The following is a 22,622-nucleotide window of genomic DNA, read 5'->3' as shown; positions in this document are numbered from 1 at the left end:
TGGACAAGCCACAAGTTCCAGCTTCTTGTCCCAGTTCTGCCACAACTGGACCAGACCCACGCACACGGACACGCCACCACCCCACAGCCGTGGGAGCACCAGGGCGTTGCTTCAGCTGCTGCAGGGAAGCCCAGTCACCACCGGAGAGTCAGCCAGAAGGCTGAGCAGCTCTTAAAAGGAGACAACCTCAGCTTTATTTCATCACCAGCCACAGTCCCTTCCTCTGCAAACCACCTTACCTCGCCCCAGTCATCGCCGGGGGAAGGAAAACCACGGTCAGGACCGGCTTCCTCCGGGTTGCACGTCCCAGCTGCTCGCTCCCGTCCCGCCACACCAGCGTGTTCTCCTCCCCACTAAACCACCTCCTCTCTGAGCTCTCCCACGACCCTCAGAAGAGATTGGGAGTTAACTGGAACCAGCTGCTTGGCTCTCCCCCTCTTCTCACCTGGTTTATCTCCTGCAGGTAACGAGGCATATCCAGAGCAGGAAGGAGGAGGAGGTGCTGGTGGGAATCAGGAATCCCTTCCCATGGCCTCCCCCCGGCTCCCAACAGCTTTCCTAACGCGACAGGTAACGCTCTGCAAAGGGCTGATTTTAGAGAACGCCGCCTTTATTCCTGTCATCCTGTTCAGCGATGCCAAGCACGAGCAGAACGTCCGCTTTGTCGTCTCCCCCAGTCTTTCTGAAATACAGTGATAAAAAACAGCACCAGGGAGAATCTCGTACTTCATGTACTCGGGGTGAAAATTACCTGGTTCTGATTATCTAGAAATGGCCACCCTTAAACATGAATATTTACTAACATAAATAAACAGTGTTTTATAACAAAAGGCACAGATTTTCAACTATAAACAATGAAAAAATATTTACAATTTGCACATACAGAATCAAACAGCAAGTGCACAGTTGGTCACTTCAGATCCTCTTTTCTACGTTTTGAGATTTAGCTCCTTCCAAGCAAGTGATTTAATCAGTTCTGCAACGTCCAATCTTTTTTTTTTCCTCCCCCCCCCAAAAAACCCTCTACCAACGCCAGGTTACGAGTTTCTGAAAACGAGTAATTTAGCAGCACGAGTTTTCAAATGGAGACGGTGTTGCTAACTTCTTCGTACTGGATAATAAAATACGGGTAGCTCTGATCGTCGTTAAAAATGACAAAAATCTGGGGCTCGAAGTAATTGTCCACGCAGGAGTCGTAGAGGTCGCTGGTGATGCTGCCGGGGTTGACGGGCGGGGGTCTCCTCATGGTGTGGTTGCCCACCGTGTACCTCCCCGTCAGCACTTTGGCCAAGAACATGTAATGAACCCCCTTGGGCGACCGTTTGGAGAAGTTGTGGGAGTAACTCGCCTTCCTGGCGAAGTAGCTGCCCTGCCCGAACATGGTGGCGTGCTTCCCGCAGACGCGCGGGTCGAAGTTGTGCTTGCAGATCCCGTCCACCACGTCCTGGGAGGTGCCGTGGAACAGATGCCTTTCGTTCATTATCCTGTCGAGCCCGGTCATTTTTTTGGACATGTATTCCTTTTTCCTGGAATGGAAAACGGAAAGCGGAGGTGAGCGTTTGCTGCGAGGGGAAAAAAAAACCCAGCAAAAAGCACTTTTCACGCCAGCTCAGAATGGAACGGGAGAGCCGTCGGAGGAGATGGGAAAACATTTCTGTGGGGATAGCAGAGCCTTTCGCGCTCGAATAAAGCTGTGGTGTGAAACAAGTATTTTTGAAAGGCCCGGAGCTGACGGTGCTGGAGGCAGAGCTCTCCTGCCTGAACCGCAGCAAAGGTAAAGTTCCTGCACAAGTGGCTGCTTCACGTTGCCTGTAGCAAAGCAAACCAAAGAAATCCCACTACGGCTTCAGAAGAGGCCACCGAGAGGAATTACGGAGAGCCAGGGCAAGCAAAGCTGCTCCAGCCCAGCCCAGAGCCAGCGGGGACGTCGGTCTCTGCTCACACAGCCCAGCCCTTGGCTCCTCCTGAGATCCTGCGTTTCTTGAGTTATCAGTACGTTAAACCTCTCAGGTTTCAGGGTAAGATATTTTCCAATATCACTCAGATAAAGCTGCTCAACTCGAGACGCCCCTTTCCTTCAGAAACTCGGGAGTTTGTGTATTGTACTTACGGGCGGATGGCTCCTCTGCAGCCCAAATTACCTATTTCAAGGCATTGTAAAAGAATGGTATTTGCATCGCCTTACCTTTTATATTTCTCCCAAAGAAACTGATTCTGCACTCTCAGAATTTTCAAAATCCTGTATTTGGTCTCCGGCACAGTCTTGTGGAACAGGTTATAAATGGTTCGATAGCTTTTATCTTCCTTCAGAACAGGCACTTGGATGAAGTCCTGAGCTGGATCCATGCTAATCCAGGTTTCAGGGTAGAAGTTGGGAGAGGTAACAGCCGCTGGAGATAAGACGTGTGAGGAAGCTGGTTCCGCTGGTGGGGAAGGGACTGGAGAGCTGCCACCCAAGGTCCTAGTTGGGGAAGGAGAAGAAGGTCGTGCTTACAAGACTCGCAACAGAAGAGCTCCTAAATCACATTTATGTCATCACCAGGAGATCGCAAGCAAGCGCTGCTCCTCGGTTCTGTGCCAACTCGCATCTCTTTGGCGCTTGCTCACAAGGAACAGGCCAGCTATTTCTGCTATTTAACTCCTCCGTCCACGCAACCTTAACAACAAACTCCTGACTTTCAGGGACGCTGCTCCCTGCAGGGAAATCTTACGGCTTGGTGGGGTCTGAAAACCTCCTGGAGTTGTTATTCACGGCCCAGGGAGGGGTTCTAACCCACAGCCAGGCAGAATGCGACCAAACACCGCGATCTGCTACGAAGTATTAGTGACCGTAACACAGCAAACGGAAAAGATGAATTAAGGTGGCAACATCGGACCTGATTTCCTTAGAACAGAGCGGAACCATAGACCTTGTGCAGTATGAACAAGGAACAACCCAACTCCCAACACTCTGGGGGCGAAGCTTGCTGACCATGTAGCAGAGGAGGTGCTGCGGTTTCAGGGCTCCCCGGTTTCGTGCTGAGGAAGGCTCCCTCGTTTCCCCTTGCAGGGGCCAGATGTGGATTTGCATTTGCCGTCGCTTATTTCCATGTGAGGCCGAGCGGACCTGGCCCGGGCAGGAAAGCAGCACAGGGAGGGGCAGAAGAAGACCAGTAAAGTCCAGTTAAGGCCCCCCAGCCGCGGTGTGGTGAGACTTCGCTGCACCTCTGTGGAATTTTTCACACTTGGAGCTGGTGAATTTAGAACAAGTGTGTGGCATTTGTGGCTTATGTTCACCCGACTATAATCCGAAGAGGCGAGCCTTCCTCGGCCGAATAATCCTTCCTGACTGGAGTTTTCTCCCTCCTACATCAATGAAAATACCCGGAACGGGCAAAGCCTGCAGGTCCAGGCTCTGGTGTTCACATCTGAAGTGTACGGCTCCGCAGCTCTCACAAGCTGGTGAGGTTCCCCTCTCGGCTGCGAGAACAGATGGAACTAGCTGGGAATTTCACCAGGTGAGTATTTTACTCAAGTATTTTGGTCAGAAAAGCTGCTATCGGCGCTGGGACCGGCCTGCAAGGAATGCTCATGGGTGAGGGGCACCCAGCAGCAGGAAAAACTACAAAGTCAGAGGTACCTGCTGCCTGCCTCAAAAGACCCAAAGTGAGTCTTATCTCTAAACCTCCCCAGACAACCTTAAATTTCATTAAAGTTCAGTGAATATTAAACTTCATGAAATTTCTCAGGTCACTTGTATTCTGGTAACACAGCCCTGCCAAAACATAAGGAGAAATTGAGGAGGAAACGGAGAAAGCAAACGCTTTGGGCGAGCCAAGGCCTGGGAACACCAAATCCTGCCTCCCTGCACGCAGGCGACGGGATTTCATCTTTGTGAAAAGAAACTTTAGCGGAGAGCAAACAAACCCTCCAAGCTTTGCTAAAGGCCAGGCCGTTTGCTCCAGAGTGACTCTCCAGGAATCGATGTCCCTCCGTCGAGGCGTGACGGTGCCCCAAAAGCCGCGTAACCGTGACTCGGCACCAGCTGCTGACTGTCCCCACTCGTCAGCCCGCTCTGCCCCGCAGAGCCGACACAATTACCTAGATAAATACGGAGTTGTACTGCTATTCCCATCCTAGAAATGTCAATTAAGGGTGCCTTTCAGGATATTTAATGCTGGTGATACAGGAGCCTCAAAGAACCACGTGTAATTTCTTTTTGCGTGACCCAGAAATGACGTGATGTGATTTTCTGGTCGCAAGTTGAGCTTTTCAGGGTTAAGGAAAAAAAATGCTTGAGGAGAAAAGCCTATTTTTACATTTGATTTGGATCAGAGAGTAAACTGTAACAGCACTCGCACTTCTCTCTTTAAAAAACAGTGTTTCCGTGTCTTTCACCTGCTGTTCGAAGCTAAAAGGAGCCCTTGCTATATTTGCATGGATTTGACTCAACTCAGAATTCTTCTCGCTGTTTATTAATAGTTTAACGGAAACCCAGAAGCTGGATTTTTCTAAGAATGATTAGTAAAAGAGCAGCCTGCAACACTGCAGTGTGCATTTAATTGATTTTTTCCCCCCTCCTCCTAAAATCAATGGGTAAAAAAAAAAATCACTGTAAAACCTCACTCCCCGATGCTTGGACTGGGAGACAAAGCACAGATCAACACTAAGTTATAAATTAATGAGTAAGGCACCAAACACAATAAAACCACTGCAATCCTTCGCTGTACTTTGTTCATTCCTCCCGACTAGTGTCAATTATTTGTAAGCATTTATGACAGAAGGGAAGCCATTAAAAAGTCAACATTTGTCAGCCACTGTCACCCACCTCCCACGGTTTCTGCTCAAGATTTCTTTCCCGATTCTGTGAGATTTAAGCAGGTGGAATGGGAGCAAAATAAAAATTCTCAGGTAGCATCGTGTGACAAGCGGTGGCACATACTGATTTCCTGAGGACAGCTTCCATAAATATTTAAAAGACTCTCTTGTCCTTTGCTAAGAATTGATAGATTTTTCAGTAAGCACTTACAAGGTCTTTATCTAAAGAAAATAAGGATGAGGTTTCCTGCAGAGGAACAGAAACTTCAGAGCTTAATTTCTAGATTTGGGAGCTGGCACCAATAGTTACAGTCAGGCCCTCATGAGCGAAGAACCCCCAAGGGGCCACTAAAATAAGTGGGAATTCCAGAGTATGTCAAAATTCTAGACTCACCCTGCAGGAAAGCAGTCACTGGTAGCAACCCATGGGGAGAACACCTGAAATCCCCACTTGGCAGGAAGCTGGTAACCAGAGCTGCTCTAACCAGCAAGTTCATGCCCCCAGCTGAGAGGACAATAAACACAAGGGATGTTTTAATTGTGCTTGGAAATTCTAAAAGGTTTTTGAATGCTCCTTTTTATGGGGCCTACAACTGATAGCCTGGCAACGGCCACAGCCAGAGAGATGCACAAAGTCAGAAAAGGCTTTGGCAAACTCGCAGTACGTCTGCGCTTCTGGTGCTCTGCACCCACGAGGTCCGTTACGACCTTTACATAAGGAGCAGAGCCCAGCAGGAAGGAGTTCCTCAGATAATTCTGAAAAAGGACAAGCTGCCAATACGACCGAGGGGTTTTATTATTTCTTCGAATTTTTCTGCCCGGCGCGGCCCGTTTCCTCGGCACGTCTTAAGGACCGGGCTTCTCACAGACAGAACAAAGGCCAGGTCTCCGTTTTGCCGGATACGTACTGTAAAAACGGCATCAGCACCACGCACGAGCGCAGGAGGGGTCTCCTCTTGATTTCTCTTCGGAAGCACGCGTTTTGCTGGAACCCGTCTTTGATGTTTAGGATGTACTGGTTATGCCAGGTAACAAAGCGAACCTCCTTCAGGCCCCGGCAGCTGGCTTCTTCTATCAGTCTGACAACAGGCTGTTCCAAGGAAATTCAGAAAACAAAACCACACACGTGACAAACTATACACTCAGAAATTAATCTTTTTGCCAGAGAGCTTGAAGAATCCCTTTCTCTACTCCCTTCCCCACTCCTTTCTGCTGCAGAACGCTGTTTGAAATATTAACATATTCTCATCCTTTTTTCATCTCCTATGCTAACCCCTTTTTTAAATTTATTTTTAACTTCTCCTTGCAGGTCCAACATTCTAAACTTCTTGCTGTTTGCGGTGTGTTCTTCCAGACTCTCTCCAGTTCTTGCATTATTTCTTTTTCTGCAAGGCCCCAAACTGCGCACAGCTTCCTACCGCGCTTACAGAGTCAATTTGATGCACAAAAAAAAGAAATACTAACGTGATCTAGTTTATACTGGGGGAGGCATTTCAGGTGCTGCCAAAACGAAAAGGCACTGTGCAACCCGAAAAGCAGAATTCTGGAACGCATTAAATACCTCCGAGTATTCTCTCCAGCCAAAGTGGTCCCTGCAGAAGTATTTCCAGACCGTGTAGTAGCTGGAGCTGGAGCTGGGGCAGGAAGGTGTGGACAGCCGCCGCAGCTGGTCAAACTCAACGGTTTCATATAATTTCATGACGTTCAAATCCACCCAAAACTCGTGACCCCTGGGAAGAACAGGAAAAAACAAAGGGTTCACACTTTTTGTTACGCGTGCAAAAGTAACTCTTTCCAAGTCTCCGGGGGCTACAGCGGAAAACCCACGGTGTGTCGGCACAGAAAGGCGCAAAGGCAGACGCAGCAGCCTTCCCAGGCCGGGCGTATTTATTCAGTGTGCGTGCATGGGACAAAAATCAATATACAGATCCTTGACATTTTGAGCACGCTAAGTAAACACATCACACAACCAGATTTGATGAAGCAGCCCCACACGACTCAAAAGGTTATTCTCATGGAAGTTAGCGCTTCGGGGAAGAAAAGGAAATGTAAATGGCTCCAGATGAGGAGCATCTGCTGCCAATGCACCAGAGAGCTTCAGCAGCTTTCATCACGTGCGGCAGAAGAGAACCAGCGTAATATTAAAAGGAAACACAATTTCACAATTTTGGAGCCTACACTGAGGAATACCGGCCTGCCTGCCTTTTTTGTTTTTTTTTTTAGTAGCTATATCGCTGCTACAAAAACCAACACCAGGATGCGACTTCACGGGACGTGACTGGAGCTCTTGGAAGAACCCAACACCCCCAGGGTGCTACAAATTCAGAGCCAGAGGACACTCGTTACCCAGCGGGGAAAAGAAAAGTGCGTTTGCTCTACTTGACAAAGTCGTGTTTAGTGGTGACAGTGGAATGCCTCAGCAACCCGCTTCCAATGCTGCTTCATCAGCGCTAAAAAAGAGACATCAAAGTGGAGAACGTTCCCAAGACAAGCAGGAGCTGCAGAGCTCTGCTATCGTTAGACAATCGCTGGTTTATTAGCCATCAAGAAATTCTTAGAAACTGAAAGACATGACAGCAATATTCATTCCCTACAAAATTAATTTATTTTTTTAGAGCCAGGATTAACATATTTCCAAAATAATGCTGTTTACATAATTAGTTTTCTACTTTTATAACCTCTTCACAAGTTGTCAGCTCGCTGCTACTCATTAACAGTCACAAATCTTTGGCAACTGGAAATGCAGCTTTTGCGACTCTATGAAATATTTCCTTTGAATTCTTAACAGTCAACATAAATCAAGCTGATACTTGAAATCTACGGTTTATTTCTAAATGGAATTTGCCACAGAGTGACAACCATTCTAAACATCTAAATGACTTCATGAATACAGATTTACTTGAGAAGGCGACTACGAGTGTGAAAGTGGCTGCAATTTTGCCGGTACGGTTGCTGAAGAGTTTTATTATGCTGCTTTCACAGAAAGCTACTGAAGAGTTTCCACTTCAAAAAACGATGATCAGCTGGAATGAGGCTTCATTTTCTCAACAGGAGGTACAGGTGCATCGCTGTTCTTCGTGTTTATCAGCAGCAATTAATTGCATTTGGGTCCACAAAGTCTGAAGCACGAAGCGCTTTCCCGACGCAGACAAAAGGACGCCTCTGCACAATCAGGGGGCCTGATCCACTTGGGTAAATTTAGATCGCGCTCTCGGGTTTCACTAAGATTTCAGATAGGCTTAAAGCAAAAATACAAATCAGTCACAGAAGTCAAACGTCTTAAAAACGCAACTCCGTGTCCAATTCTTTGGACGCAAAAACCATTCCTTCTGCAAGTCCCAGCCAGCACGAGCTGTCCCCGACGTGCTGCCCAGAGAAGTGTGGCAGCCCGAGCCCGAGCTGGACAGGACTCTGAGCAACCTGGTGTGGAGGGTTGGACTCGAGGGCCTCTTTCCCAAACCGCTCCAGGATTTGATGATTCCAGGGACAAAGAGCCCTGAGGACGGCTGTCCCTGCCGCAGCAGGAAGGGCTCTGGACACCTTTCCTGCCCATCGCGCCGAGACCAGAAGGGAACCTCTTGCCAGTTCCCTGCGTGTGGTTCCCCAAAACCTGTCACAGAACCACACCAACTGGATGAAAATGTTGTCAGGACACCACTATCCCACCGAAGCCGCACAAGGTTTAACAGCACGTTCCTCACTCACATCAGTGGCGGGCAAAACCGTCACGACTCGCGTAGGCGCGGGAGGAAAGCGGCGGCTCTGCGCAGGAGGCGGATTCTAATAACCCCTCTCTTCCCACCGAGCTGCTCCCCACCGTGACCAGAGGAGCACCCGAGTTAAAGCTGACGTTCCGCAGCCCACCGCGCCAGCAGCCAGCGCGCAGGCACCCACGCGCCTCCGAACAAGGCACCTACCAACAGCACGGCCAGGCCAAGGGCAGCTACAGGATGGATGTAGTCGGAAGGAAAACCAAGGAAAATAAACAACCGGTACAGAGGGACTGAAAGCAAATGTAGGGCTTAAAAAAATACACTTTCTGGAGTGAAAGAACTAATAACAGATCACCCCACCTTCCTGGTATGCAGTCATTTTGTTCCATAACAACAAGCTGCAATCTGCTTTATTTGAAAACAATGCGTGAAATCATGAGGAAATCATCTCTCTGAAAGCTCAAGCTGTGTTATTATTTATCGTATTTGCAGGCAGCACCACAGGCACAATTTTTGGAGCGAATTTCTTCATGAGTCTACTCTTAATGCTGCTTTAGGGACATTTGCTTTCTCCCATCCAAACGGAGCCTTAGAGTTCTGGATTCCAGTGCCCAATAGAGCTGTCACTGCTGAGAAAAGCTGCTGAGCTGAAACTCTTTCAACTGTCCTTTCCCATGAGGAGCTGGACTCATGGGTTTGGGCTTCTGGCACACCTACACATCCAAATCCTGAAACAAGATTCTCCTCACACCAGCCTACACAAAACAAATACCTGCCAGGATATTTCTCAATACAAAACCTCACCATTCGAGTGCTCGCTCTCCCTTTGATGTCTTTGCAAGTTAAATACCAGAAGACACTTCTCCCTACTCCAAAGACCTGTCATCTCCAAGGAAGCGCAAAGAAACGGAAATTATTACTTTTTTTTTTGAGTAATTTATTTTCTTTCAAAGGTGGCAAAGGCCAGAGGATTATTTAATTTTATTATAACTTCAGCTGTTGTATGTGTTACAGAGAGAACTGATAATGGCTAACGCAGTGCAAAATAAAGAGAACCTATCACCAGGCACCCTGAACAGGGTAAAGAACTCTTTTAGAAGTAATCACGTACTGGGTAATATCCTAAGAAGTTGAAGGTCTGTTTCTGAATACTGGAAAACAAATTCCACAGGCCCTCGAAACGTGGCTGGCTTCCAATGCATGACTTGGGCATTTCTAACACGGGCGTAACCGCAGCCCAGCGCTGTCTCCAGCGGACACGCGCGCCTCCGCGGCACAGTAACGCAACGGGAGGGATCCGTGGAAGGAGACGGATTTTTTTCGAGATGCACACCGCCTGAGACTGCTTCTCCTCCTGTTCTTAGCGCAGAGCGAGCAGACCCTCAGGGTGAACTCCTCCTTTGCGTACACCAAGGGGCAATCTGTGTGTGAGCACGGTCTGACCGCTGAGGTGGGGAGCAGTAAGGTTTTGACGTGGCTTTCTCCTGGCAGAGCTGGAAAGACAGGATAACTTCACGTGCAACTCCAGCAAAGCAAACTGCAGGGTCTTCCCCCAACAAACCAAACCTGCGCACAGCTAAGCACGCGTCCCTGTGCCTCGTCCTGCTCCGTGTCAGAGTTCCAGGACAGCTGGCAGGGCACACGGCTCCTCGGAGAGCTCAATGCTGGTTTTGCGAAACCTGGGCCGACCGTGCCAAATTGTTTCTCAGTACTGGAAAATGTAACGACCGTTTGCTGGTTGGAATTTTTTACATTTTTGTCGCTCACGCTTTCTGCCTCTTTCCCGGATTCCCCTCCCCTGGAAGCGCCGGGGCCGGCCAGCGCTCCTCCGCTTGCGCGGACAACTCACTGCCAGGACAACCCAGCAAACACCTGACCCCAGGCATCAAGCTCCCTGCAAACACTTTTCTCGAAAGCCCGGGTGCGACAGACACATTGAGCATCCTCGTTTGCCCGCTCCTGTAGAGAACTGCCCAGCCCGACTGCAGAGGGGATGGGATTTCTCGGCATCTGCTCCCCTAGGCTGTGACTAGGGAAAGGTTCAGCGGTCTCGGGATGTACCGTTGCAGAATTTCCCTGAAATTCAAACTTCTGTTAGGATTGGGATGCTTTAAAAATGGTATTTTTATTTTTTTCAAGTTGATAAAGAGTACAGAATGCTACTCCCCATTAATTTTAACAGAAGATTAAGCGACCGAGATATCTAAACACCCACAGCAGTGTTTTGTGTTTTTTTCCCCTGAATACTTTAACTAAAAGCTTTTGATCTCCAAATCTTTGGAGCAATGCTGCATTATTTTATACAGTTGAAAATTTGACACAAATGCACTTATTACGTGACTGCATCTGAAAAAACACACTGTGTGCCCAAAAGCCTGCCTGATTTTTTTCCTAATTCCAACACTGGGAAGAAGGAAGCACACTCCTTCCCAAAAGCCCTCGACTCGCATAAATTATATCACTCCAATGCTCAGTTGCATTCTTTAACATTGTATTTCTCTATTCAAAAGTATCAACTTCTTCAAATTATAATCATTTATTGGCTTTTAAGCTCTGAAATCCTAAAATATACTTGGCAAAGTTGTTTAACCGTAGCTCTTCAGTGAAAGCACTTCCTCGGTGTATTAAAAAGCCTATTACCAGCTTAGGTAACGCAAAGCCAGGAGGGAAAAAAAAGAGCTGTGATTACAGCAAGCGATTGCGTGATTACAGCCCTGGCTTTGGCTTTCAGACACCAGTGATGAAAGCAAATGTGACAACTGCACCTCTCAACTGCCCGAGGCCTTAAGACAGGCGAGAGACCCCAAATTTAGGGCCCGAGACCAGTAAGAATTCGAGCTGCTCAAGGTTATGTCACACACCGCTTACCTTCACGCACCTGACGCTGCTACTCATGAAGTTTGGAGTCTCTACCTGGACACAGCAATGTGCAAAGAGCCGGAACGAGGTGAGGAAGGCTCCGGTTTGTCAGAGCTTTGGGGAAACGTATCCCAATACCTGGGTGGGGTGAAGCATCGCTCCCACTGCTTCTCTGCAGCACAAAGAGCCTCCAGCACAGGGTGAACCAGTAATAAAAACAGGGCGCTCTTTTCCGACAGAAATATTTATTAAGCCTCTCTGCAAACACCAGGCAACTTCACCTCATCTTGCTTCTGAGGCAGCAAATTGCCATCCCTGGTTTTCCTCAGGCAAGACAGATCCTCTCCCAGGTACTGCAGAGAGTCTGCGACAGAGGTGAGAACAGACATTTCTTCAGAACTTCTCTTTGCCCACTGACCAAACAAAGGCCTCTCTTTGTAAAATAACACGCTTTAGTGGAATTATTTGCTCTAAAACCGAGCATATTGAGCCCTCTAAAGCACCCAACCCTAAACTTGGTGTCGTACAACAGCGCAGTTCCAAGTAAAATTCCACAAGTGCTTCCAATAGCAGAGCCTGGCTCCTGGAATAAATCAGGTTTTCTCTGTGCCCTGACTGTAAGAACCAGCACAAGGCTGTAATCTCGTCAGGACACTGAACTGAGTGGGTAGCTCGGCTAGGAAGAAAGTTTCTTCTCAGAGAAATGTAGCCTGCTAAAATAAGGGTATTTGGGCTCGCTCTTCTTGCATTCTTCTGAACTTCAGTCTTAATGTGTGAATGATCCGTGTTCTTTCCATCCAGCAAGACAAACGTACGCTAGACGTTATGTACAAGTAGACGACCAGGAGAAAGAGCTTTTGCAACTGCTACGAAAACGCATGTGGTTTCAAACTCTTCTGCTAAGTTCAGTTATAAGTCATGAGCCTTACCGCAAACAGGGTTCAGGAAAAAAAAAAAGAAACCTAGCGATCAACAAAGGCCTGGGCAGGAAATGAAACTCAGTTCCCATCAGAACAGCTGTGATACAAAGCAAGACTGAGAGTTAAACACCACTTAGATGATGAAACTGTTGTTTTTCTCTCTATGACTAAACCGGTTCCTCTCTGCAAGAGCAACAACCTGAAAGATCCGAGCAGGTATGCAAACTTTTGTACTCCGGCTTGAAAGGTTAGGCAAATTGAACTCGGTTACCTTAGGAGACCCAGGTCAGGCATTTCCACTTGCGGGTGACCCAAAATCGGCAACATTTGATCTTATTCGTAGCTAAGAGCTCAAGCTGCCGTCCAGCTTTGGGTGAGAAACCAAGTGTTCAAACCCCTCTGTATGAAACTGAACTTCACTTCTGAATAGGATCTTTATAAGCAGAGGTAGTGAGATAGGAACAGCAGCCCGTAGACCACGGCAGCCCGAACCTGCTCCCACGGGGACCAGTAGCGATTCCGTGGGAAGAACCAGCGAGGAAGTGCCCAGGTGACACTCATCAAACAGCTCTTCACAGCAGCGCGACAAAACCACAGCCAGATCCTCCTTATGGCTTTAAAGGCTGCGAGAGGAAAACAGGAACGTGCCCTCACAGAAGCATCAGGGCAAGAACAAAACCAAGGCGGTAAACATGATCCTGCAGCGGGATCTTACGAGTATTTCACTGGTCCTAAACTGCTGTGAAGCAGGAAATTAGTTTCATATTTGACTTAATTTGTCCCCCCGCTCGTGTCACGCAGCCTCTCTCTGCTGTGACTGGAAGCCGTGCAGGAGGTGGGCAGGCTCAGAAAAAGCACTACAGAACGATTTACCTCTACACTTAAAAGGCTCCATCATCAGAGAAAACAAAATAATCTAGCAACACAGCTATTACATGCTTTTCCTACGTTTAGTTTGTAACAAGTTGGACAGGCAGGTTTTCCTGCCTTTATACATAGTGACTGGGGGTGCCTGAAACAGCCATCTTCTGCAGTTTTCCCAGTGAGAGGGTCCAGTTTGATCTGCACATTTGTTAATCTGAAACAACTGTGGGGATACTGGTCCCCATATGCATACAGCTTTGATGAAAGCCCGGCCCCAGACCTTGTCTGGCAGTGGAAAGGATTAAAAACAATTAATTAAAAAAAAAAAAAATCACCTATCAAAGCTCTCTCACCCACAAAGATACCATCTCTGGATCAGGAAGTCGTTGAGGCATGACTGCCGAAAGATAAGAGACTGTACTGAGAAGTATGTTTGTTCTGTTCTGCTCGTCCCAAGAAACACGCTGTTGGCCACTTTGGCACATGAGATACCGGGTTCAAGCGGTCCTTTGGTGCGAAGTACCGTCAGGTTCTCCAGATCTGTAGCCGGGAGGATGTCGAACACATTCAGTCCTCCCAAGGATTACTGCACGTACCATATTTCATAGTTCAAATCCAAGTCACATCTCTATTTGCAGTAGAGGATAAACATGGATGTCCTTGTCTGAGGCAGATTGCTGGTGTCAAAGGTCTCCCTGCACCGGAGGAGGGGACGCTCTGCAGGGAGTTTTGTTAGCTTTGATTTTTATATCTGGAGGTGTTTTCAAGACAGCACCAGCACAGCTCGGGGTGGCCACAGAGCTGACGCTGGACAGGTTCTCACACCACCAGCGAGCTGTTGGCTCTCACAGAGCTGCAACATGAACGCTTGGTGAAACGCTCAGGTGGAGCCCCGTTTTCAAAGCCTTGTTTTTCAAAAGTGTTTTGCACAGACAAGCCTGCCATTTTTTATTTTTAGAATTCTATCCGGTCTCAGGACTTAAAATACCTCTGAGATTTATGATGAATAATGAAACTGTATCAATTTCATCAAGGCTTTACCCCAGACGAGCACATACAAGGCTAACGTTGACTACTGACCACTAATTTGGGATATTTCTGTTTCTGAATGTCCCACCCAACGTTTCCTGTCACATCCTCCACGTCCAGCTTCCCAAAAAAGGACTCTCTCGCCCATCTGAGCACAAGCACCAACTTTTGCAATTATTACTCAGCTCAAATCCCTACTGATTTCAACAACTACGCGTACCGACTAGGAAGGAACTTCACGACCGCTGCTCTTGCTAAGCAAATAATTGTAACAGACTCTTTCCGTTCCTCACCCTCAGCGAAGCGGGCAGGCAGGCAACGCTACAACGCAGTGCCTGCTCCTTTACCTGCAAGCAACAATTCTGAGCAATCTGTTTCACCAATTATAAATCTCTGTTTCAGAAAGGACTGGTTTATTACCGTAAGTACACAGGGAACAGACTGACCTCAACCTGAAGCCAGGTGACAGCTGTTTCCAAAACTGTAATCTGTTTATTGACGTGAAACAAGGAAAGGGATAGAGGAGTGACTGCCGATTCCTGCGAAAGCTCAAGATAACACTTGCAGCTTCCCCAGATTTGTACAGCTAGAAGCCAATTAGTTTTATTTCATATGTAAGTGATACTATAAAGTGGAGCAAACAGCAATTCATCAGAGCGCACTATTATAAAGCACGAGGCAAACACTTCAAAAAACACTTCACATGCTTTTTATCTAGAGTTGCTACCTTGCATTCCTTCTAGCAAGGAATTAAAAGAAGTTCGAAACCATTCAGCTGTGTAGAGTCAAGAAACACCACACAGAGATCTCCAGGCACATGGAATTCCAGCTGTTTTCCCATCTCGGCTGTTATCAATAGCACGAGTTATCTCCTTATCTGCAGCTGTGCAGATCAGAAAGATAACTTCCAAAATTTAACTATCCAGTTGGTCAGACGACGTTCAGAAGCCCCGGAGCGACTGGAATGCTTCCCATGGGCTCTGTGTGATTTTAAAATCATATCAGCACATACTAAGAGCATCACAGAAACTAGTTACCCTCTGAACACAGGAACGAAGGAAAACTAGTTTCCTGTATGTTTATTGTTGTCCTTACCATTCCTTCCCAGGTCCCGCCCTTTGCCCAGTGACAACGGCGCTGGGAACACACAGTATTTACTCTGACTTCACCCAAGACCCATGCATGCACACCGAGGAACGAGTTCACTGCTCCCAGGCAGAGCACGTACCCTTGGAGGTCCACCTGCTTTTCCCTCACTGGAGCCATTTCATTCTGGCCTTTCTCTTTTAGTTAGAAAGAGCCATTTCATAAAACTTACAGAAACTTCAGGGGGGAAAAAATAAAAATAAAAAAAAAAATCAAAGCAACCATGGGAAGCTGTTGTTTCACGTGAGTCGGGATATGCCAGGGTACACGTAGCTGAGCAGACCCGCAGTTCCCACGGCACACAGGGACGTCTCTTTGCCAAGAGGAGGGGTGGAATTTTCAGCCAAATAAGGGGAATCAATGGGTCAGGAACCGCAGAGTTGTTTTAACCAAATCCTTGTGCAATCAGTAATGCTGTAGCTTACTCTGAAAGGCAACATCTGCGTGATCAGACAGGTGTGTGTGTGAGGAAAACCCACTCAGTTCTGCAGCCAAGTATCTCCCCTTACTAAAGAGCATCTTAAACATCCCAGCTCGGGTGCTCTCATGCTGGAAAGCAGCACTTGGTGTTGTTCTCTCTAACACTTGGCTGCGAGCTGGAACTCCTCCAGGGCCTCTTCTCACACGTATGAAGAAAACTAAGTACTTCAAAGTATTTTAACCTGCTGGGGTTCATATTCCCCCATTTGTTTAGACAGCTTGGTATGTGGCTCTAAATACTTGACAAGCTTAAGAAAGCAAAAATATAAACAACTTCCGATGAAGTTTTTGTATTCAGTTTGAGGCCAAACTGCAACAAGTAACGGAGGCAGCCACATAAACAAGGCTTACCACTTCTCTAAGACTGTGTTCCCTTAGGTGAAAGGCAACAACTTAATGCACATTTCACATCACTCATCACAACAACGTTAAGATGAAGAAAGATTTATACTACCAGCTACTTGAAGAACATCGTATTTGAATGCGGAGCTTATTCTCTAATTGAGCCAACAGCCCAACGCTTTCTTGAACGGCCCAGCTTTCCTGGAGCAGCACGCGATGGCAATATTACGCACGCAGGCTGCGATCACGACTTCCTATGCCATATAAACTGTGTTTAAACCAAAGGAGAATAAACAGCTACCACCCACTGGTTGTCAGGCTGCCTTCTGCACAGCCTTTCTTGGACATGCAAACTGCTGAACAGACAGTTCCTTGTTGTATGCAATCTGTAGAGATAGGCCTGTAAAGCTAGTCTGACCACAAGAGATTAATAGCTTTAGCCAAATAATGCGGTAACCATGTGAACGATGAGCTGTTCTAGCATGTTGGCGAGCCTCTCGGCAAGGTTCGACACGCCGCGATCTGCATCTTGTTGCCAGGAGACACAACATCGCCCCGGAACAGAAGGGAAGCCAGGTTGCAGTGACCACCGGTGAACTCCACGAGGAGTCCCACCGGCTCCAAGCGGTGCACGTCAGAAGGTTTAGAAGGTTCTTTTGATAGAAGATGACAACGTGTAAGAAACAGGTGACTATATATAGCACAGCGTTTATCCCCACTTCAAAATCTAGCCTGAAACCATGTTAAGTCTAAGCTTTAAAGCATATCAGAGTCCATGTTCAAAAACAGAAGCTCTAGCCTTAAAAATAAGTTTTGCTCCCAAGTTCTCCCTGATACTTACCCATAAAGGTGAAGCTCTTCCAAGGGATGGCGCGGCGCTAACAACACCAAGGTCGCGGGTTCGGTTACCGTTTGGTCCCGTTGTGTTGCCTGATCTAGTCGAGAGGTGGCATCCCTGGCGGCAGGGAGGCTGGATTAAAATGATCTCTGAGGTCCCTTCCAGCCTCGGCCATTCTATGATTCTATGAAATACACCCAAGAGCTCCAGAAACTGCTCACTTGTCGTTCCATGGGTGTTAAAAACCCAAAACAGTCACCCAGCCTAGCATCAGGGCGTGACTTGATAGCACTGACTGAGGCACTGATCTTCACGACATCTTCTAAGAGAAGGAGGAAGAGTACAGCCTATAGGACTAGCAGCTCGAAGCAGAATTTAACTAAAAAACCACCACTATCTAAAACAGTTTTAGCCTCAGCAGACGACTTTTACCTGAAGAAAACGGCCAGGCAGACACTCCCTGGGCAGCCAGCTCGAGCTGGCGAGACGCAGCCTAGTTTGCGTTCAAAGAATTCGCCTCCGCTTCAAGAGTGGAGTTTCATGCCGCCGCCGGCAGCGCTCTGACCCAGCACACCTGGGCTTTCTGAGCTCACGCCGCTCCTCTGCCTTCGCTCACGCTCACAGATTGTCATGTGGCTGGCAACACCCCCGATGAGTTTCTTCCCAGCTGGTTCAGACAGACAGAAACTCTGTGTACCAAGAGACCAAAATACCCACCAGACTGGAAACCTGCAAAGTAAGTGCAAAGGCGGACAATGCTATTCAGCCGATTTTACGGGCTGGAGATGAATAAGCAATTATGAAGCATTGTTTCTTTTAAAATTACTCATTCTTAACTCCACCATTTGGAACACGTAGCTCATGTGTCTAGCGATGGATTCTGTGATAGAGGCTTCAAAAAGAAAACTTTTTTGCCCGTTTGCACAGAGCTCAAATTTAAATTACTCGCATGGGCTTGTCTTATTTCTACATTTGCTGATTTGTTTTCAGAAATTTAAGATACTTGAATGAAAAAATGAAGTTGCTCTGTCAGAAAATACAGCAAACTTTATCTCCTATGCATTTACAAGACTTTTAAAGTATTTTTCCTTCCTTAAACAGACTGGCATATTTTTTCAAGACAATTCTATAAAACATGATTAGTCCCTATTACATGTAATTCTTCTTTCCTACTTCACTTTCATTCTCAGTGTGGGGTATCTATATTCTGGTAGTCTTCAGTAAGAAGGATGAACTTGGAGGCTGCTGGCACCTAATCCAACACTCAGTTCAGTCAAAGTTCAGACTCCAATTGACTTTAAGCATTAGAATGGGCCTCCGGTGCTAATGAGAAATCTCAGCATAGTAAATGAAAATTAAGACGTTAAGGAAGAAGGGACAGGCTTCCTTCAGGGAGTGAAAGGCAGACGAGCATAAATCCACAAGGACTCAGATGCCAGAGGCAATTGGAAGTTTTTCCTACAGAGCTATGGAAGCATCGCTCTGAACCAGCTACGACCAGCATGAGTTGCACCAGGCTTACAGGTTATGGCAGGGCAGATAAGATACGAGAAACTTGCACTCTATACTTCCTCCAGGGAAAAAAAAAAAGAAAGAGCACTCACAAGAAGATGGACCCTACAGACCCAATGAAAGTGTCAACACCAGTACTCCCCACTACTATTCAAAACTGAGCACGCATTATAAAAGTCGAGGAAGTTCCGGTGTAGATCTCAGGGTGCAATATCAAGCCTAAACGGACAACCTCACCAGGGAAGCTGGTTTTACTTTCAGAAAAGTCAACAGTGGTAGATAAACACTACCATGTACAGAGGAACCAGAATGTAATTATGAAAACTGTGTGCAGTTTAGCATTTTTAGATGACGACTCAAATTTTTAGACGACAATTCAAAATTTCTGAAGGTATTGCTCAGGTCGTTCATAGTGAATGAGCTGAAACATCACCAGGTATCAGCAACCACATGGAATTTCCAAGTCGAAGGACCTAACAGAGCACCTATTTGATTTTAGCTGCTTGGAATATAATCATGAGAACTGTGCCTGGAGCGCGTACAGTCAATCTGGACTGAAAGGGACAGAAAACAAGCGCTGTATCACACCTGGGAATGTCAGGCCCAAGTACAATACTATGCAAAAGCCTCTGTCAAATCTCTCAATTTCTACAGAGCTTAAGTTTCCTTATTTCACACGCTTCAAGTCCTCCAGCTTCAAAGAATACTTTCCAGATGCTAAAGAGCAGTTTTAACAGGCGTGCAAGAACTTTCTGTTGTGGTCAGCTTTTTAGATGTTATTCAGGGAACATCATCACAGCATTCATAAAACACTTGCACATAAAACATCCGAAGAAAAGGACACACATTCTGATAAATTTCTGCAACACTGCTCAATTAAGCGCCCTCGTAAGTAAGGAAGTAAATAAATTGTTACCTACCGATACTTCACTTTGATCCGATCATTGTCAGGGTTGCAGTAGAGTCTTTCCAGATGTTCCTGGGAATCGTTGGTCACGCTCTGCCAACTCTGGGTTCCTGTCCTTCTCACTTGCCAGTGATACGGCAAGACTGTGTGATGTTTGGGGCAATCGCTGCCATAAACACAAGTGCCCTGGAGAAAATCCACACAGATTTCTATTCCGTCTTCCTGGTGGGTGTGATACTGCAGCTGGTTCAAGAGCTCAAATACCAGATCAAGAGAAGCTTCTTCACTTTTATCCTGGAATATCCCAGCACTGAACTTATTGCTTGGATTCAAACTGTATTGCGTGGGACAGCTATTCTCTTGGAATAAGCCAGACGTGTAGCTTTCCAGAATCTTGTCTGGGAACAAAGGACAAGCTGCACCATCACTAGCAGGTGGGTGCAAAGGATGATCCTGGAATGATTCACTGCTATTATCAGCAGCAGTTCCAGGAGCAGTTTCTGGTGAGAAGCCTTGCTCTCCCGACTGGACATCCTGCTCGGGATGCCCGGCAGAAGGACGAGCTCCTGGCAACTGACTCTGCACATCTGGTGCTGTTGGCATCAGCACAGTCACATTATTTTCTGGTTGGGGGCAAGAAGTACCAAGGTCCAGAGTCTTTTTCACAGTGGGTTCACACAGATCGCTGTGACCGCCACTTTGGCCTCGGGGCACAAAGACCCTATCCAAGGTCCCAGCTCCCAGCAAACTGGTAAAGATTGGCCGCAAAGCCCGGAGAGTTTCTGTGTCCAGTCTCTTCTGCGCTTGCTGCTTCTTCTTGAAGCAAGGCTTCACTGGTGGTATCTTTTCAGACAGTCTTATCTGGGGAGGGAAGTCCTCTGAAGGAGGGCACTTCATTCCTGAGCAGTGAGCCTGCTGCACCACACACGCTGGCTTGGGTTCGGTATCCATCAGACACAGACTTTGCTCTCTCCAAATCACTTTCAAATGTCCCAGAGCCTCACAAGAATCAATCTAGGGCAGAAAGGAAAACAAGACAGTTAATCTCTCTAATTGCTCATGGTTGACACGAACAAGATCACCCCTGGAGAGGATTTTGAGCCAGCAACAGCAAACTCCTCCCTTCTCTGTGACTGCGGGTAGCCCCTAGGCACGTAAAGCATGAAACCAGCTAAACTCTGCCTAATTAATCCCAAACACACACTCATCGTCTTCTCACACATGAAATCTCAGAGACGCTCAGGCACGCACACGCAGTCCCCGAGGGCGGAGGGGGGGAGCAGGAAAGGGGGACGGTCTGACACCCTCCTCCTCGTGACGATATTTAATAATAAACAGCACTTTAGTTCATTATATTCCACAAAAGCAAACGTGGCCCGGGTCATTGTTATGCCTCCCTCACACACTAACTTGAGAGCAGAAGCACCGCAGACACGTAGCCCTGAACTTTCCCACCATGCTTTAAACATTCCTGCACCGTTTCCCACCAGATAACCAGGGGGACGCACTCACCCCCATTCCGCTCGCAGATACCTTCCCTCACACACAAATCCACCCAGCAGCATTGTCGCAGACCCGCCGGATTCACGGAACCGGCGAACACACTTCACCCTGACTTCAGCAGGGGCAGGGATTTTAATCCTCGGGTTTTCAGACTGAGGAATTCAAGTGCTTACACCCTGTTCCTCCTGCTACGCGTCTGACACGCACAGCCTCGTACATGCCCAGACACTCCCACCCCGCACGCCCACGCGTGCCCTCGCCCTGACTCAGGCGCACGGGCTGCGCGCCCTCACCCCGCGGTGACACACCGAGCTCCTTCGCAAGGCTGGTCAACAAGAACTCGTGAGGAAAACAAAAGGGTGCTCGTTACTCAGGAACGGAGAGAAAGACATGATTCGCAAGATGAAAAGTTACGTTTTTCTGAAGTACATAGTGCAGCTCGTACGTCACCAGAAAGCAAGCTCTATGCCTTTTAATCAGGTATCTTGTAATATTTGATTACATTTAATTAAATCCTCTTCAATCTCCTCGCACGTAGCCTCAAAGCTTCGTGTGGAGCACGGTAAGGATTACTTCCTGCATAAATGCATTCCAAACAAAGTAACTTCTCATTTCAAAACAAAACCCCAGAAAACAGATATAATCTGGCAATAATTTCTTGCAACTGACAATTTACTCTGGAAAATTTCTGGCTGAGTCTCCCTTATTTCAGAACATTCATTTATAAAGCTTTTGCATTACCCTAGGAAACAGCACGTCAGGATTGCCAGGAAAAAGAAAAAAAAACAGCTGTACCTCGCCAGCTTCCCATTTTTAGTCTAAATTTAAAGCAACTAGAATATTTGTTTGCCAGTTAAAACTCCAAAATTACTAGTATCTCTGTTACTCTTCTACAGACATAGCACACAATTCTCCTTCTAAACCACCAAGGGCACCTTAAGCCTTCAAGTAACTTCAAAGGTTTAAAAGTCCTCAACTCCAAAAAGAATCAGATGCTTCACTTTATCACGCCCAGGTTTAACAGCTCCTGTGACAGGCAAAAGGCTCTGCCGGAGTTCAAGGAGTCCTGCTGTGCTCAGGAGCTAAATAAGTGACTTCTGGTCATTTTCAGCCCTACCTTTAACGCTATTTCAATGCTGCTGTCGCTCACTTGATTAGCACTTAAATTTTGCTGCTATTTTTAAAGAACTGCCTTACTGTATAGAGTCGAATCCCCCAACGACTCTAAAAATAGAAAGCGGTGGGCATGAAGAGTATCAGAACCCGTTGGCGTTTCTATTTCGGCATTTTACCATCCCCAGTCAGTCGCTATCATCTAGAGACAACGTGAACAGCCACCGAGAGCAACGCCGCGTTTGCACAACCCATTTCGACAGAGGCCGATCTCCTGGTGCGAGATTTCAGTGCCTGAGTAGTCGCCGTCTCACGCGAACCACACCTCCCTTTGCTTCACCAAAGAAAGCAAGTCTAGAATAAATTAAAAAACCATAAAACCAGCCTGAACACGAAGCCTAACAACGGCAGCCAGCACGCCCCGACGGACCGACAGACCGACAGCTTTCCGGACAGCCCGTAAGCTGCAACCTACCGGCTGGGGCTCCCCTCGGGTGGGATTCCTCTGGCTCCACCCGATTCAGAGACCCTGGAAGCCAGAGGAGTCTTCTGGCGCTGGTGGGGAATAAACCAAACCAAACCAAACCAAACGACTGCTG

General features: G+C 47.3%; 1 protein-coding gene across 1 annotated transcript; it reads right to left on the bottom strand.

The window, feature by feature from the left end:
• Window positions 1–781: 781 nt before the first annotated feature.
• TIPARP (TCDD-inducible poly(ADP-ribose) polymerase) lies at window positions 782–20,358 on the bottom strand. The gene is made up of 5 exons (XM_009876778.1): window positions 19,421–20,358; window positions 6,359–6,527; window positions 5,706–5,887; window positions 2,186–2,461; window positions 782–1,526 (listed from the first exon to the last, which is right to left on the bottom strand). The coding sequence occupies exons 1-5, from the start codon at window positions 20,356–20,358 to the stop codon at window positions 1,079–1,081; spliced, it is 2,013 nt and encodes a 670-aa protein (XP_009875080.1). The 3' UTR covers window positions 782–1,078.
• Window positions 20,359–22,622: the final 2,264 nt, after the last annotated feature.

The sequence above is a fragment of the Apaloderma vittatum genome, unplaced genomic scaffold, assembly GCF_000703405.1.
Source record: "Apaloderma vittatum isolate BGI_N311 unplaced genomic scaffold, ASM70340v1 scaffold14529, whole genome shotgun sequence".
Classification (NCBI taxonomy): Eukaryota; Metazoa; Chordata; class Aves; order Trogoniformes; family Trogonidae; genus Apaloderma; species Apaloderma vittatum.
The sequence above is the reverse complement of the archived record's forward strand: the minus strand, read 5'-3'. Positions and strand labels throughout refer to the sequence as shown.

What these genes read in the sequence shown, in the direction of transcription:
- TIPARP (XM_009876778.1), bottom strand. Translation starts at nt 20,358, where the DNA reads ATGGATACCGAACCCAAGCCAGCGTGTGTGGTGCAGCAGGCTCACTGC. An exon ending in GCTGGAGAGAATACTCGGAG is followed by an intron (nt 5,888 to 6,358) that starts GTATTTAATGCG and finishes TCCTTGGAACAG; the next exon opens with CCTGTTGTCAGACTGATAGA. An exon ending in GTGCTGATGCCGTTTTTACA is followed by an intron (nt 2,462 to 5,705) that starts GTACGTATCCGG and finishes TTCCCCAACTAG; the next exon opens with GACCTTGGGTGGCAGCTCTC.